This window comes from Microcaecilia unicolor, chromosome 6 (assembly GCF_901765095.1).
Source record: "Microcaecilia unicolor chromosome 6, aMicUni1.1, whole genome shotgun sequence".
In the NCBI taxonomy this organism is placed as follows: domain Eukaryota; kingdom Metazoa; phylum Chordata; class Amphibia; order Gymnophiona; family Siphonopidae; genus Microcaecilia; species Microcaecilia unicolor.
The window spans coordinates 158,506,096-158,523,178 of NC_044036.1; the positions used below are offsets into that span (position 1 = coordinate 158,506,096).

The following is a 17,083-nucleotide window of genomic DNA, read 5'->3' on the forward strand; positions in this document are numbered from 1 at the left end:
TCCTCTGGGCCTGGCCCCTAAAAACTCAGCACCTAGATATCTGAGAAGGCTAACCAGCAACCTTATCCCAGACATGAGACCAAGACTGCCTGACACCTTTGTTTTTCAAGAGCAAAAACAGTGCTCAAGATGAAAACCAAGGATATAAAATACTGTAAATAAATGTAAGAGAAGCGGTAAAAGCGCTCTTTGCCAATATCAAGAGGACAGGAGACTATGATACCTACAAATAGAGCAGTCAAAAGGGACTTCTCTATCTTACTTCTACAAAATCCTTACTTCCTTAGCGTCTTGAACCTATGGATAGAGACAGAATAGTTCTGTGTGATTCGCCCTTTAAGGGCACTGTTCAGCCTTACAATGGTCAATATTTGTCTCTAGCAGATGAACAATGACACTCCTGACCAAGCTGAACTTTTGAGGAATTCCACATGTGAAGATTTGAATATTAAAGAAAAACAAAGGTGAAAGTGGTCTTTCAAGCTTGTTTTGTTACTGATGCTTCTGGGTCAGCTAGAGACCTTTATATACAAATGGGGGGGGGGGGGGGGAAGGAATGTTTCTAATTAGTTTTCTGCTCTATCAGATATTTGGATAAACAAATTTTTAGAGAGCTGAGGGGTCACTGAAAAGCACAGGTACAAATCAAAGTAGGGTATACACAAAAAGTAGCACACGAGTTGTCTTGTTGGGCAGACTGGATGGACCGTGCAGGTCTTTTTTTTCTGCAATCATCTACTATGATACTAGGAATCTTGAGTTCCTTCTCACCACACTTCTCGTGCCTGAATTTTCCTGCAATATTTTTGCAATAATCCTGCACCAGGAGGCTGATACAGAAAGCTGCTGCAAGGCTACTCACATGGTTACTGGTTTAAAGTGAGTTACTGGTTGAGCAATACAGAAAGGGTTTCAGCACAGGTGTTAGCTCACATGGAAACCACAACTGTGCACTGTATTAAAATGAATGGTAAATGCAGTAATTACCAATTTCATAGCCATGCAATAAAAAAATTTTTTGATGCGCGTGCACACAAAATGGGAAGCTTTTTCACCAGGTCTGAGGTTGAGAGGAGAGGGTGTCTAGCAGCAACCCCTTTTTCTTCTCATCCTGATCACCCTTCTCTGGCTAGCTTTCTGCAACAGTCCCTGGAAAGGGAATGGGGACTTGATATATCACCTTTCTATGGTTACAATCAGAGCAGTTTACATATTATATACAGGTATTTATTTTATACCTGGGGCAATGGGAGGGATAAGTGACTTGCCCAGAGTCACAAGGAGCTGGAGTGGGAATTGAACCTAGTTCCCTTGGTTCTCAGGTCACTGTACTAACCATTAGTCTACTCCCAAACAATTCCCTGGTAGTTTTATTTTATTTATTTATTTATTGCATTTGTATATCACATTTTCCCACCTCTTTGCAGGCTCAATGTGCCCCTCCCCCTTTTCCTTACATCTGTAATTTTAATGTGGCAGTAATTTACATACTCATTGTTTATAGCATGGCACAATATTTTGGTTTGCTAATTCCCTGGTAGAGCCACATGCTGGGATCTGTACTGGGACCGGTACTGTTTAACATATTTATAAATATGGAAATCAGAACGACAAATGAGGTGATCAAATTTGCAGATGATATAAAACTAGTCTAGATACTGGGCTAGATGGACCATTGGTCTGACCCAGTATGGCTACGCTTATGTTCTCTCATGTTACATTCTAAATCTGTCCCCTGGTGAAAGGGAGTGCTTCATTATTGTGTCGAGAAATTTTGTTTGTTTGGCTAGGCCTGAAGGGAGCTTGGGTTCCAAGCCTCAGATTGATGCAATATGGTACTTAGGATCACTTGGCCAGTTTTTATGGTTAGGTCCTACAGATGCACCTGAGTTTTCACAACTTACTATTGGTGCTAATATTTTCTCTTGTATCCTGCACAAACATTTTAGGGGTTGAGGTAGAAAGTCTGACATTTTCTTAGCATGTGACATTGCACTGCAGGTCCAGAATATTTTTTTTTGTTAAGGAAAACTGAGGGTGATCTGTAAATACTTTGAAATAAGTGCATTTAATTGCTGGTTCAAGTGGTGTTATTATCTAGGTTGGACTATTGTAATGTCATGTATATTTGCTGTACTAAAATTTAATTAAACAACTACAGTTAGTCCAGAACATAGCTGCTTGGTTTTCTCACTAGGTAAATATGAATCGGCTTCATTGGCTCCTATATACGTGAGAGCAAAATTTAAGCTCTGTGTTAACATTTAAGATTTTATATGGTAACGTTCCCCTTTATCCTAGGATTGGGTTACTTTATTACATATGAAAGCTGGAATTCAAACCCAAAAGCAAATGCTACTTGCTTTTCCTTCTATTAGATGGATTACTAAATGTAGGATGGTTGCTGCTTCTTGCTACTGTCAAGTTGGCTCTGTATGAAATGCATTACCTCTTAAATTTCATATCTTTACTAATTACACTTATAGAAAAGCTATCAAGACATTTTTATTTGCAGAAGTTATTTGCTATGATAGTTACGTTAATGTGAGATGTGTTGGGGTTTGGGGGAATTTTTTTTTGTTTTCATAGATTATAATCCGCAATGAACCATTTGTGGTATTTGCGGAATAAAAGCAGCGTATAACATAACTCAGCTTCCTTATTGTCCTTTCTGGACTGGTCTAGACAAATGGGTTATGCATGTCTACCAGCAAGTGGGAGACAGAACTTCTCAGAGAACCAATATCTAGGCTCACTGGGATCTGCCTAGGCAGTATTTCTTAGTCTCCAGCAGGAAATTGACATGGATAGAGAGAAGATTTTAGGGGTTTCCCCCCCTTTTTTAAAATGCTTGTCTAATCTAGAGAGGCTTTCAAACAAAACAAACGAGTTCATAAAAGGACCAATAGTTCCAAGTCCCATTTCGTGGTGTCCTGGGAGAGATGCTTGGACTTGGGATTCTTGGTAGAAAATTTTTCAGAATACTATGCTATCTTCCCACATTATTATTACATTTGTACACCGCACTTTCCCACAGATGCAGGTACACATCACTGTTTACCAATTCTTCAGTGCTGATACACTACTACTGGTGCAGTTAGCATCCCTCATCTAAACTGCCTCTTTGCTTACACATTATGATACCATTTCCTTGCTTGGTATTGAGAATTCAGTTGAAATGCATGGACTTTACCCCTTTAGAAATAATAAATGGTCCTTCCCCCTCCCCCCCTGTAATTTTTATTAAAAGAAAAATTACAAGTGACAAGGAACAACATTCTGAAGCTTTAACTGTTTCAACATTTTTATTGCAAAGACAAAAAAATAAAACAAGTTTAAATTAACATTTAAAAATTCTACAAAATACCCATGTCAATAACTGACAGTATTGCTCAAGAACAGCTTACAATTAAAAATGTATTTTGTTATATTAAAAACATAGCAGCAACTCATCCTACATGGGAATTCCAACAAAAAATACACATTGAATCAGAATCCACTTCATGAATTCAGAATTCTTCCCCTTAAGAATGTTAAAACTGGTCTTACATTCAGAACTGTAGTTCCTATATCTGGCATATGACCTGTTCCAGCCTTACCACAATGAACATGTATAAAGTGCAATAGTTTTAATGGGCTGAGGTTGAAGATAATGTGTGTTTTCTTTGATTTGAAAACGCAGTCATCTATTAAGATGGTGAAATAAAATTTCTTCTTGCTTTTCAACATCTGGAATTAATCCTGTCTCTAGCTCTTTCTGCTTCTGAAGGAGTCCCTAAAATAAAATTTAAAATTAGTGAGGTATTTTTCTAGACACAAAAATAGTTTTTGATTGATTACTTCAGATGTGATATTCACAGCACTGGTACACCAGAAGCATGTGCTTTTATGGGGCCATTTTCAAAAGGTTTTACCCAGTGATGAACTACCTGGCTGCAACCTGGCTTCAGTGCAGCTAAAAAGTATGCTGCTTATTCCACTAGGTTTGTACTTGAAGCAGCATTGTGAGAGAGTTTGAGGATAGGCATAAATAGCTTATTCAAATTTTTGCACCGACATTGTCCTCAAAAATATACCCAGTAGAAAAAAAAAATCAAGTGACAGTACACACTTTATATTCATGGTCAGCTTTAAAGCAAATGTATGCATGAACTTTCCCTTTGAAAACTGATGCAAACCCTGTAAGTAAAAAAGTACAGATTTAAAATTACCCCCCTAAATAGAGGAGGAACAATTTATGAAATCCCTGCACAGTTTACAGAACTTTAGGTACTTTTTAGCAGCAGGCATGTTCACAATTATTTTTTTTTATAATAGGTGCAAAGTCAACATAAATCATGTGGAGGCATTTTAATATGAAATCCTTGTATGTTGTTTGCAGGCCTTGCCCTGCTTCTTTATGACATAAATAAAAGTACTTGCACTGTGACTGAGGGCAAGAACAATTTTCAGCCAACTGAAAGATAAAGTGTAGTTCTAAATCTTTCCGTTGAGACTATGATGATGATACTAAGAACCTCTAGTCACCTACTCGTTGCTAATACTTGGCTGTAACAGGGTATGTAGAAATTAGAGCATATAGCTGCAGGAGAGATGGCATGGAGTGGTAACTTCTGTATGAGATTACAGCATATTGATTCTGAAAGTAAAAATTATTTTTGTGGCTGCTATGAAAAAGTAAATAAAAAGTAGTGCATGTTCATGGTTTACTAAAATAGATTTGTCTCATCTGTGACTGTTTAGGTATGGAGCAGTTGGTTTTGCTACAGGTAACATGCCTTTTTCTGTTAGACCAGTCGAGAAACCATAGCAGCACTGGGAGACAGACAACAACCTTTCAGTGACAATATACAAAAGTGGACTAGATCAGGTACATGTCAATATTAAGCAGTGGAACATAACTTCACTGACAAGTTCAGCATCAAATTTGAAAACAAAGAATCTCCTTCCTGAGATCCACCCTTGGGGCATGGAAAGGATTTAAAAAAAAAAAAAAAAAAAACCCCCATGGGATCCTGTGTGCCAGCCTTCAACATAAGACTTCCAAGGAGGGTTCTGGATTGGTTTAGCCAAAATTCATGGAAAGAAAATTAAAAGGTACCTAAAACATTTCTTCTCCTTTATCATCCCACTAGACCAATTCATATTGGTGGGAAGTACCCAAGCCCCTTCTAATCAGGGTAAAAGTTGTCAAGGCTGCTAGGAGAACATCCCCAAACAGGCAGTATTTTCTTTGACCTGCACCTGTAGTACTTGACAAATTCATACAGGGAGGATCAGGTAAGGTGCTACCCTCACATATAGCCTCAGGGACGACTACCTTGCACTCTCCTCAAATAAGCGTGCTGGAACTTGAAGCCACTTACCAGATATGCCCTAGTCCCTCCAACCAGGGAGGACTCGAAGGTTACCTTCCCCTGTCAGCTCTCCTTAGATGAACAAGTTGATCTATGTTTCTAAAGCAGGGGTTCTCAACCCAGTCCTCAACACACACCTAACTAGTCAGGTTTTCAAGATACCCACAATGACTATGCAGGAGATAGATTGGAATAGGAGTAGTGCATGAAACTTCTCTCTCATATAGACATTGTGGAGATCCTGAAAACCTGAGTAGTTAGGTGTGTGTTGAGGACTGGGTTGAGAAACCCTGTCTCAACAGAATTATAACTTTTAAATGCTGGAGAAGTACTTGAACACCAAGATACAGGAAGAGTCCACAGACCAACCTGGTTTTCAGAATTTCCACAATGAATATGTATGAGACTTATTTGCATGCAATGGAAGTAGTGAATGCAAATAGGTCTCATATACATTCTCTAAGGACAAGCAGGCTGCTTGTTCTCGCATGTGGTTTGACGTCCATGGCAGCCTGGGAACTGGCGTTTTGCAAAGGGCATGATCCGGTGCCCCCCTGCTTGTTGGTGTAATATATGGCATCCTTATACTTTGGATGAGCACAATTTGATGAGATAACCAATCTCTGAAAACCTTTAGAGTGGTCCAGATCACCCAGAGCTCCAGGAGGTTGATCTGAAGGTTCGTTTCCAGGGTGGACCAAACACCTGTGTGTGAAACCCATCTACATGAGCCTCCCCCGCCCAGGAGAGATGCATCCATTGTCAGCACCTTTTGTGGCTGAAGAATTTGGAATGGAAGTCCCAAAGTCAAATTGGATTGAATGGTCCACCACTGAAGGGCACGTACAAGCTCTGGGAACACTTGGATGACATCTTCCAGGCTCCCCGTGGTTTGACACCACTGAGAAGACAGGGTCCACTAGGCTGATCTCATGAAGATGTGTCATGGGTGTAACATATACTGTGGAAGCCATGTGGTCTAACAATCTCAACATCTGCCGAGCTGTGACCTGCCGAGAGTCTTGAACCCTGGAAGCAAATGCAACATGAGTGTCTGCTCTCATCTCTGGAGGTTAGGCTCGAACCTTCTGTGTCAAATAGGGATCCTATGAACTCCAATCGCTGGGCAGGGTGAAGATGGGACTTGGGGTAGTTTAAAATGAACCCTAGTGGCTCAAGCACTTTAATAGTCCTCCGCATGGACTCCTGAGCACCTTCCTCGGAGGTGCTCTTTACCAGCCAATCATCGAAATACGGGAACACATGGACTCCCAGTCTGTGTAGCAACACTGCAACTACTGCTATACATTTGGCACTGACCCAAGGCCAAAACACAAAATGCGGTGCTGAAAAGTGATGTGTTCCCAGACGAAATTCAAGATACTTCTGGTGGGCTGGAAGTATCGGGATGTGAGTATATGCATTCTTTAAGTCCAGAGAGCATAGCCAATTATTTTCCTGAATCATTGTGAGAAGGGTGCTCAGGGAAACCATCCTGAACTTCCCTGGGAGAAGGGTGCCCAGGGAAACCATCCTGAACTTCCCTCGGACTAGGAATTTATTCAGGGCCCTTAGGTCTAGGATGGGACGCTTCACCCCTATTTTCGTCTGCATAAGAAGTACCTGGAATAGAATTCCTGCCCTTCCTCCCCTGGTGGAATGGGCTTGACCACGCAGGCCTTCAGAAGGGCTGAGAGTTCCTCTGCAAGTACATACCTGTGCTGAGAGCTGAATAGTGAGCTCTCTATGGGCAATTTGGAGGATTCTGATACTAATTGAGGGCATATCCGAGACGGACTAATTGAAGAACCCACTGGTTGAAGGTGATAAGGGGCCACCTTTCTTGAAACATTTCAGCCGCCCCCCCCCCCCCCCCCCCCCCCCGACTGGCAAGTTATCCGGGATGGCTACTTTTACTGCAGCTATGCTCTGCTGGAGCCAGTCAGAAGATCAGCCCTTGCTTTGCCTGGGAAGGAGCAGGGGGACTCCGGCGCATGCTGTTGATCTGAACAAACGCGCTGGGGCTGAGCCTGAGCAAGCTGGCTCCAGTTGAGAGACAGGTTGCAGGACTGTCAGGATCGATACTGGAGTCGGCTGGTGGCTGTTGGTAAGAGTGCATCAGTATCTCCTGTGTGGAGGGGCAGCGTTCCTCCCAGCACCGATGCTTCTCAGGTGCCAAATTCCTCGATGCCATGGAAGTCCCAGCACCATGCATCGAGGGGGATTAAGGACGATGCTTCTTCGCCTTAGCCCAAAGCTCGACAAGGACGATGTTGAATCCTCACGCTGCCTCAGGGTTGGGTCTGATGGATGGTTCCGGGGGCTCTGCACAACAGCAGCCTTCGAGACAGGTGGAGACCCACTTAATGCACCTGCTTGCATGTCTAGCAGCAGCCATGCTTACCGATGCTCCACGTCTGATGCCGACGCCTCCAACTTTGATGATGTCACCGAGGAACCAGACTTAGCTCCAAAATGTTTCTCACGTTGAGACTCTCTGGAAAGTTGGGTCCTTTTTTTCATACGAAGACAAAGGAGGCAATTTGCAGGGCTATGGTCGGGTCCTAAACACTGGAGACACCAAGAATGGGTGTCTGTTCCAGAAATTGTTCGACTGCACCATGTACAGTGCTTGAAGCTACTGGGAACTTTAGTGGACATGGATGGGAAAACTTTTTTGGCTAAATTAAAAGAAGTGATGGTGCTGAAAAAGGGATGAGACCCGACAAAAAATAGGAAGTAAACCCGCCCGAAGCCAAGGCCCAAAAGCAGCCTTGTGACAATGAAAAATTAAGGAAATTTAAAAATTTGGCAAAAAAACAAAGAACATAAAGGAAAGGGAAAAATAATGTTCCATGAACAGAAGGATCGCCAAAAAGGCGAAGAAAATCATGCTGGAGGCACAAAAGAAGCTCTTGGGACCGAGCAAAGTGTAGAGACGATAAAAAAAAGTACACCCTCTCCTCACCACAGTAAAAAGTAACTGAGGTGATGTGTTCACTAGGGCGGGGAGACACTCGCGCATTAGCGGTAAGAGCATGTCTTGCACTCCACAAAGCTCTTCTTATCCTTGTCATAAGATCCGGACCGGGCAACGCGGCCTGCATTACCCACTTGTGAGGATAGGCCTGCATGTCCTCGGAGAATATTAAATATAGCCAAAAAAAATCAACAACATAAAAAACAAGACATAATAATAAACAAATTAGTTAAAATAATAATAGCCTAGAAATGATCCAGTTGTAATGAATGCCTGTGTATCAGGTAGCAGGCCTGAAGTAGTACTTTGGCCTAAGAATTCAGCATTTCTCTCTCTCCCCCCACCCCTCCATATCATACCTTTGCATTTCATGATTAAATTGCAAGATTAAAGGCAGGGGCATAGCCAGTAGTCCATTGGGGGGGGGGGGGGGGCACTATGCATGTCTTCCTTCTTCCTCTGTATCATACCTTTGCTAGTGGGGATGCTGAAGCCCTGCCAGCCAAAGAAATCCACTACCTGAGCCACCCCCTTCCTCTTCATGCTGCCTCAAGAGCAAGAAAGCCAGCTGCCGACACCTGCACTCCCCTAGCATGCATGGGGCAGTACGAGGGTGAAGGGAGTATCTCAGGCAATGGATTGTTTGGGCTGATGGGTTTCCAGGTCCATTATCTCTCTTTCCCTCCTCTCTACCCCCAAGTCTTATTATCTCTCTGAGTCCAACATCTTTCCCTCTCTCTCTACTTCCACTTTACTCCCTCCATCGGTTTTGTATATCTCCCTCTATCCCCCTCCACAGTGCATGGTCCAGCATCTCTCCTTCCTCAGTTCCACAGGAGCTCTCTCAGTCCCTTCCTCCCCTCATCCCCTGTGTACCTTAAAATCAAATCTTTTAGTTCCTGGGTCCAGCATGGTACTCTCTCTTACCCCGCTAGCTCCCTCCCCCCATGTCCCCAACCCAATATCATTCTCTCTCTGCTCCCCGTCCCCCCTTGGTCCCAACATCACACTCTCTCTGCTCCATCCCCCTCTGTACCTTTCAAGTTGCTTAGAGCAGTGACAGCACAGCAACATCTATATGCTGCTTGTTGCCTGCTCCATAGGCAACCTCTCACCCGTCCCACCTCCCTCTAATGCAAGTTCCTGTTTCTTCAGAGGTGGGATGGGTCAGAGAGAGCATTTGGAGCAGGCAGCATATAGATGTTACTGTGCTGCTGCTCCTCTCTAAGGAACTTTTAAGGAATGGGGGAGCAACTAATAAATAATGTGTTAACTGCGATTAACCTGCAGCCCTAATATTTTATATTCCACTACAGCCCTTACCAGCTCAGGGTGGATTATAAACTCCATTTTGTGAAAGCCCAAATAATCACAAAATGTTTAAAGTGAAAATATATATAAACAAGCAAGTACATACCTGCCGTAGTTCCGATAGACCTTTCAGGATTGCCTGCTGTCTGTATTTATTTTTCACCATGTTAGGATTAAGCAAAGGATCTCTCATATGATCAGAATTAAAAACTGGTATAGCTTCATGGTCTGCACCTGAAAGGGACAAAAAGCATGAAGTCACTTTGAGGATAATTTCCTAAAAGGGTGACTATTTTGAACCTATTGTAGGCACCTACTTCCCTTTATAGAATAATGGCATAGCAGGGAAAATACACATCATATTTCAGGTGCAACTATATACACCAACCACGGAGCTGGATAAATGCTCGCACTTAAGATTGCTATAGAATTTACCCATGATTTTTAAATGTGCGCATAACTCTGCACCTCATCCATACTCCACCTAGACTCTGCCTATGTGTATGCGCATGCCTTCAAGCTACATACATTTAAGAACTATTTTCAGGCACATTCCCTCAAATTCCATATATGGTACCCAGATTTGGGTGCACTGCTGAGATACACGCATAACTCAATTGGCTAACAAGCCGTTAACCATGGATAATTGGCAGTGAACCACCAATTACTGATGTTAACTGGCACCAAATAGGATTTGCAGGTGCAACTGGCTACATACCTAATAGAGTGCAACCCAATAGGGGACATGGGCATTCCAAAAAATTGCACACTATTATGGAATGGGTCGCTGCACCCAACTTGGGCATTGGAATTTACAGCAGGTTTCAGCAGGCATATAGAATCTAGAGTCAGGTGTGGGAACTGGCGCTAAGCACTATTCTACAAAAGGGCATAGGCTCTTTATAAAATAGTGCTTGGTGCCAGTCTTTTCCAGTGCCCATTTTTGAGCGCCATTTACAGAATTCTCCCTATTGTGTGCACACACATGCATGAAAATGTTGGTATTCTGCTCCTTTACAGGTTCTTGGTGCCTAATGTTTGCCTCCTTACAAAACTACTAACTGTGGGCCTAATATTCAGAAAATGTGAAGCTAAAATTTATGTTCCATGAGGAGTGGCCTAGTGGTTAGGGTGGTGGACTTTGGTCCTGGGGAACTGAGTTTGATTCCCGGCACAGGCAGCTCCTTGAGACTCTGGGCAAGTCACTTAACCCTCCACTGCCCGCCGCATTGAGTCTGCCATGAGTGGGAAAGCGCGGGGTACAAATGTAACAAAAAATAAATAAAATAAACAGCCTTCTAATTTTGTCCCCTATTTTCAGCCGAGCTTAGAAGCTTAACTTTTCAGCTAAAAATTAATCTTAAAAGTCATGCTCATAAAGTTAGGTTTGCCATTCAATTACCTAATTTATCAGCCTACTGCTGAAAATCAGTGCTAAGCTCCTAGCTTCTTTTTTCTTGCCCTAAATCTACCCGCTACCATCCATTTTTTATACTCCTAAATTTAAGAGTTTAGTGGAATTTTGAGTAAAAAAAATGTATGCACTCAGCCCTAGCAAATTTTCAAAGGGGCCAATTTATGAACATAACTCACAAAGGGGCCCTTGTACTAACCTGCATTAGGCACTTTGAGGGGGTAGAGTGTGGATGTTCCTGTGCAGCTGCATTATTGCATGCTATCCAATTAGCACAGCCACATTATCATACACTAACTGATTAGTGCACAGTGTATAAGCCCTTACTGCCTACAAAATGGGTGGCAGTAAGTGCACATGCAATAATTTGACAAAATGGCTGTGCACTAATGGCAACATTAACGCACAATCAATGCAAAAAAAATGGAAAATGCCATTTTTAAGGCTGCAGTAAAAATGATCTTAAAACCTATGTAAGGTGCTAAGGCTACTTTTTACAGCAGCTTAGTAAAACAACCCCAAAGATAGGTGCAAAAATCCTTTGAATATTGGGCCCTTTAATTTTGTTTATCCACAAAAATTTGATTTCAAAAGGCAGCAATAAAAACCTCTCTCAATTACATTTTATTATATGTTCATAATTTGAGAAGCTCTAGTACTCTAAATATAATCAGGAGCAATATTCAGCTCTATTTCAGGGGGTAGGAGAGGCTCACAGTGCTAAATGGCTCAGGTGCTGGTACTTATTGACACTTAACTCAGTGGCATAGCCATGGGGTGGGGGGGGCCTGTGCTTTAATGACTGGCAGGAATGCCAAGCCTTGCAAGCTGAACAGGTCTCCGTAAGCCCCGCCTATGCTGCCCGCATAGCACTTAAGTCAGCAGGTGAACTTCAGCCTCCGATGCTGGCTCTCTCACACATGCTCAATTTAGTAACTGAAATGAGCATGTGTGGGAGTGCCAACATTGGTGGCTGTAGTGTGCTGCTAACTTGAGCACTGCTAGCAAAGAATACCTGGCCCCCTTAGTCCACCTTTGGGTCTCCCCCAAACCGCACTTCTGGCTATGGCCGACTTAACTGAAGAGTGCCACCAAATATTGTGTTGGACTCCTGCGGCATTATCCAGTTTGGGCAATATGAAGCCGCGAGGCAGACCCAGAATTTATTTGGGCACTGGTGATGCGAGTAGAATGAAGAAACTGCAGTCCTAACCGTGCCTGGGTAGTTATCCAGGTACTGGCACTGATTACTGGCCAAACCTGGATAACTTCTGGCAGCTGCAAAAATCCCAGATATTCAGTTTTGGTACCCAGGTTAAGTCTGCGCAGAATATCAAGGTCTAATTCAGCCCCTTGGTGGTCAGTGTCTTAAACGGGAAAAAACTGAATAAATAAAGCTAACCACTGTGAGCTGAATATTGCCCCCTCCCCCCTCATCATTTCTAGATATCACCTTGTGTTAGATCAGCAAGAGTTAATCTGTAAACAATCTGAACTTAATTGTCATAAATTTCTCACATTCTGGGCTTATAAAAAAATACTTAAGTGTAATTGGTATACATTTTGTTTTATACCTTAGATTTTCTTTTAGTAATAAATTAGTGTAAAAATAATCAGAAAACTTAACCGATTCTAAACTAATATTTGGGCTTTTAAATTGCATCCTACCCCAGGGCACCTCATAACGAACATCACACACACATACATATATATATATACTGCAGAATGGGGAGCACAAATAAAGGAGTTATTATCCCTGTATTATGGGGATGACATGATGCCCTCCCCCTACTACTATTAATCTGCCTTTGCAACACCTAAAGGTACACTCACATATCCTTATTCCTATAACTTCCCCATTACCTCAACAAACTTCTCCTGATATTGGGCTCCTCAATACTCGTTCTCTCAGATGCAAATCCCATCTTCTCTATGATCTTTTCTCCCACAAACTTGATTTATTCTGTTTTACTAAAACTTGGCTTACCAATTCAGATACCTTTGCCCTAGAGCAGTCCTATCCCCCTACTTACTGCTTTGCCTTTACTAACAGAATACAAAAGAGAAAAGGTGGTCTGGCATGTATCTCCCCCTTTCAGACAACCCTACTCCACTCCTATTTCTCCTCTGTACCTGAAGGTGTCACCTTCCGTCTCCACTCTCAACTAGTTCTCATTCTCCTGATTTATCTTCTACCTCCTGTAACCCACACAACTCTCCAGGACCTGTATGATGTAGTTGCTCTCTAACAGACCCCTCACCCCTATTTATTCTTGGTGATTTCAACATATACTTCTCTGATCCTACAGATTCCTATTGCCTCTGACTGCAGAGCCTTCCTTTGTAATTCCAATTTTATTCAACATTCTTCATCTGCTACTCCTACTGTTGGTCACATTTTAGACCTAGTTATTACATCATTAAGTCCCAATCCTTGGTTATGTTTCTTAACTTGCCAGTTCCCTGATCTAATCGTCATTTCTTAAAGTTTACCTACCCTATTCAAACTATACTTAGTTCCTCTGGCCTTCAATATAAGCAATTTCAGAAACTTTGTCATGTCACCCCCCCCCCCCCCCCCAAATGTTGTGTAGCTAACTGTCCAGAATTCCCTAGAGACTTTACCACTCTGGAAAACCAAGTCTCTACCTGGAATTCCATTATGTCTACAACTCTTGATAAGATCACCCCAAATAATACTGTAAAAGTTAATAGAAACAAACTCATCCCTGGTAGCACCAGGGTATCCGTTTCCTTCATTGCCAGTTATGCTATTCTCAGCACCAGTGGCAAAAGGCTGGTCTCCTATCCCATCTACTGTTATTCAAGATCTCTGCTTTTCGATATTGAAAGCCTGTGGCCCTTGCCAAAAGAATATTACTCTAATCTACTCTGCACAGACTCTAACCCTTCTCATCTTTTTAAGCTTCTCAAACAAGCCACAAACTCCTCTCAAAGCCCTCCTTCTACCACTTCCCTTACAGCAGACATGCTTCCATCCACATTTACTAAGAAAAGAATTGATCTCCAAACCTCCGTCTCACCTTCTTCCATATCTGCTTCCAATATATCAGTCAGTCCCTGCCACCAGAGCATTCTCTACCTTCCCATCATCTTCACAGTCTGAGATATCCAAGACTATTTCATCTATGGACTTCCTTTACTGGACCTACTGACCCTCTTTCTAATTACCTCTTAAAGCAATTCTATAGTTCGTTCATCACCTTCCTTCATTCCATGGTAGTCTGTCTGTGTACTGGTACTTTTCCAACAGATTGGAAACTCGCTATACTATCATCTATCCACACCTCAAGGGCACCAATATCAATTCTACTAACCCTAATAATTATCGTCCTATTTTTCAACTCCCATTTTTGTCCAAGCTAACTGAAAAAATTGTCTTCATCCCTGCCAAACATTGTCGAGAGCATTTTTCCACAGCACACATTTTACTAGTCTTTAATGACTTCATTCACCATAATCTCGATGGTGACAGGGAATTCCTCTTCATCTCCTTAGATCTAAGTGCAGCATTTGACCTGGTAGACTACAATATTCTTCTTCATCACCTAGAGGAAATAGGTGTTGTAGGCATACCCCTTCTTTGGTTCAAATCCTACCTCCAGGATAGAACATTTAAAGTGCTCTGGCATTTACTCCTCTTCATACACTCTTAAATGCGGTGTTCCTCAAGGCTCTGTACTAGGTCCTATTTTGTTCAATATTTTTCTTTCCCCACTTGCTCTTTTTCTTCAGACCTTGAACATCACCTTCATTTATGCAATGTACAACTTTTTTTCCTGGTCCAATCTCCTGATTCCTCAACCATTTCCAATATTTCTCATAAATTATCCTTGATTGCTGACTGGTTCTGCAATTGTCTTAAACTGAATCCCTCTAAAACTGCTGCTATTTTCTTTCTTCTGCTTAAATCATCATGTCTTACCTCTGCCTCCTTCATCATCAGTGTACCCATCCCAATTAAAGATGAGGCTAAAATCCTCGGCATCATCATTTATAAACTGCCTTACATTTAAACATCATATTTCTTCTTTTGTCAGTAAATTCAGTAGATTTATCTTGCAAGGTCCTTCTTTGATAAACCTTTGCTTTACCTTCTTATCCACTCTCTTTTTATTCTCATCTCGATTATTGTAACTTTTCACTCCATGGTTTACCACATTACCAATTATGTTGGTTCCAGCTTATACAGAACACCTCCAACAAATTAATATACGGCGCAAAGAAGTTTGATAGTGTTTCTCCTCTTTTTAACACAGTAACATAGTAGATGACAGCAGATAAAGACCCATCCAGTCTGCCCAACGTTACCTTATGCTATGAGTTGATGTGATGCTACATATGTGTATTTGATCTTGATTTGTCCTTGCAATTTTCAGGGCATAGACCATAGAAATCTGCCCAGTACTAGCTTTGCTTCCTTCCACATTTTCCGGCCTGGCCTTCCTCTCCTCTTATTCAAATATCTGATCCCCTACTCTCCAAAGCACTCTCTACATCCCTCCCATCAGCATCTTCTTGTTGCTCCTGCCTTCCTTCAGATCTTTTCACATTTTGCCAGAACCTCCACCTTTTTCTGTTCTTGCTCCTATTCTCTGGAATGGTATTTCCCTACATCTATGAGCTAAATTTTCATTCCTTAGATTCATGGCTACTTAAAGCACACTTTCTCCAAGGCATTTCACTATAACCACAATAATGCCAGGCTCTCCTTGCTGGTTCCTGCTCCTTTACAGCAATCATTCTCCTATGTAAGCCACATTGAGTCTGCAAATATGTGGGAAAATGTGGGATACAAATGTAACAAATAATAATAATAATAATATCTCCTTTTCACAAACCTCCCCACCTCTTTATTAAAATAATTCTCCTTCATCATTGATATTTTCCCCCATGTATCCATGGAATCCTTTTGCATCTCTCTCTTCCCTTTCCCAAATCCAATTTATGATTACTTGTAAACTCTTAGATAATTGTTTTATTTGCGGTATATTACATAAATGTGAACTGTGAACTCTTTTCTCAGTGGCTAAAATAGGCATGTGTACTTTTAGCTGTGGGCAAGTCAGCCCAGGCACTGAAATCCCCAGTGTACTTTACTGTGTGCACTTTGCACCTGTGGTAAAGTAGGTAAGAATCTGTGGTCTCCTTCAGCCTCAAATTTTCAAAGGGAAACTGCAGGGAGTTTGGCTTTGAAAATTAGCTTTCAAATTTGTACCCATGGACCTACAAGTTACATGGTAGAGATTTAAGTATTTCTCCCTAATTGAGGTATCAAAGTGAAAAACTGAGGTATCAGGGATTACAAGAAGTAAGTTTCAAGAAGTGATTTTTCAGCTTGGACCAGAAAGAGTTAAAAAGAAAGCATCCTGAATATGAGATGGGTGTGTGTTGGAAAACCACAAAAGAAAGAGGCTGCTTCATGCAGGAAATATACTATACTACTGTGGTGGGCAAGAGCAGAAAGTGAAAATTCAGACCATGCATAATTTACCTGTGAACACCAGGAACTTAAACATAGGAGAAAATGTCACTGAAAACCAGCAAAAGGTGCATAATAGAAAAATAGCATGGGGAAAGAGTAAGTTGGTGTGTAGAATCTGGAGCACTATCAGGGGAACTCAACGCAGTATGCAGTAATCAAGGCAAAGGAAGAACACAATATGCAGGAAAAGACACTGAATATGAAAGATGGATTTTATAGATATTGTGCTGCGGAGATTGAACAGAAGTGCAGAGAGTAAAAATATAAAAGCAAAGTAAGAATCAGATCAAAAGGCTAATGTATCTCTATATAGGATGAGGCAAAAAGAAAAAAGTAACCCCCTAGAATTTTTTGATGTTTTCTCAGCAACCGCTCCGAATTTCAACAAGAAATGTTACATACTTATGTATTACTATTAAACAACATTTAACTATCTTAAGCTATGTTGATGTTATTAGCATTTTAGTATTACTATCTCACAATTTTTTTTTCCGTTAAAAATGATCAATCTAAAA

General features: G+C 41.5%; 1 protein-coding gene across 6 annotated transcripts in view; it reads right to left on the bottom strand.

Annotated features, from left to right (window-relative positions):
* Window positions 1-3,320: 3,320 nt before the first annotated feature.
* Window positions 3,321-17,083, bottom strand: part of CCDC66 (coiled-coil domain containing 66) — a 99,666-nt gene continuing 85,903 nt past the window's right edge. For 3 of the 6 annotated variants that reach the window (XM_030206061.1, XM_030206062.1, XM_030206060.1), the window contains 2 exons: window positions 9,755-9,882; window positions 3,321-3,775 (listed from right to left, as the gene is read on the bottom strand). In XM_030206061.1, the coding sequence (XP_030061921.1) occupies window positions 3,683-3,775; window positions 9,755-9,882 (221 nt within the window). In that variant the 3' untranslated portion in view covers window positions 3,321-3,682. Of the gene's footprint in view, window positions 3,776-9,754; window positions 9,883-17,083 lie in introns of those variants that run through there. The other 3 variants (XM_030206064.1, XM_030206065.1, XM_030206063.1) reach the window with 3 other exon arrangements.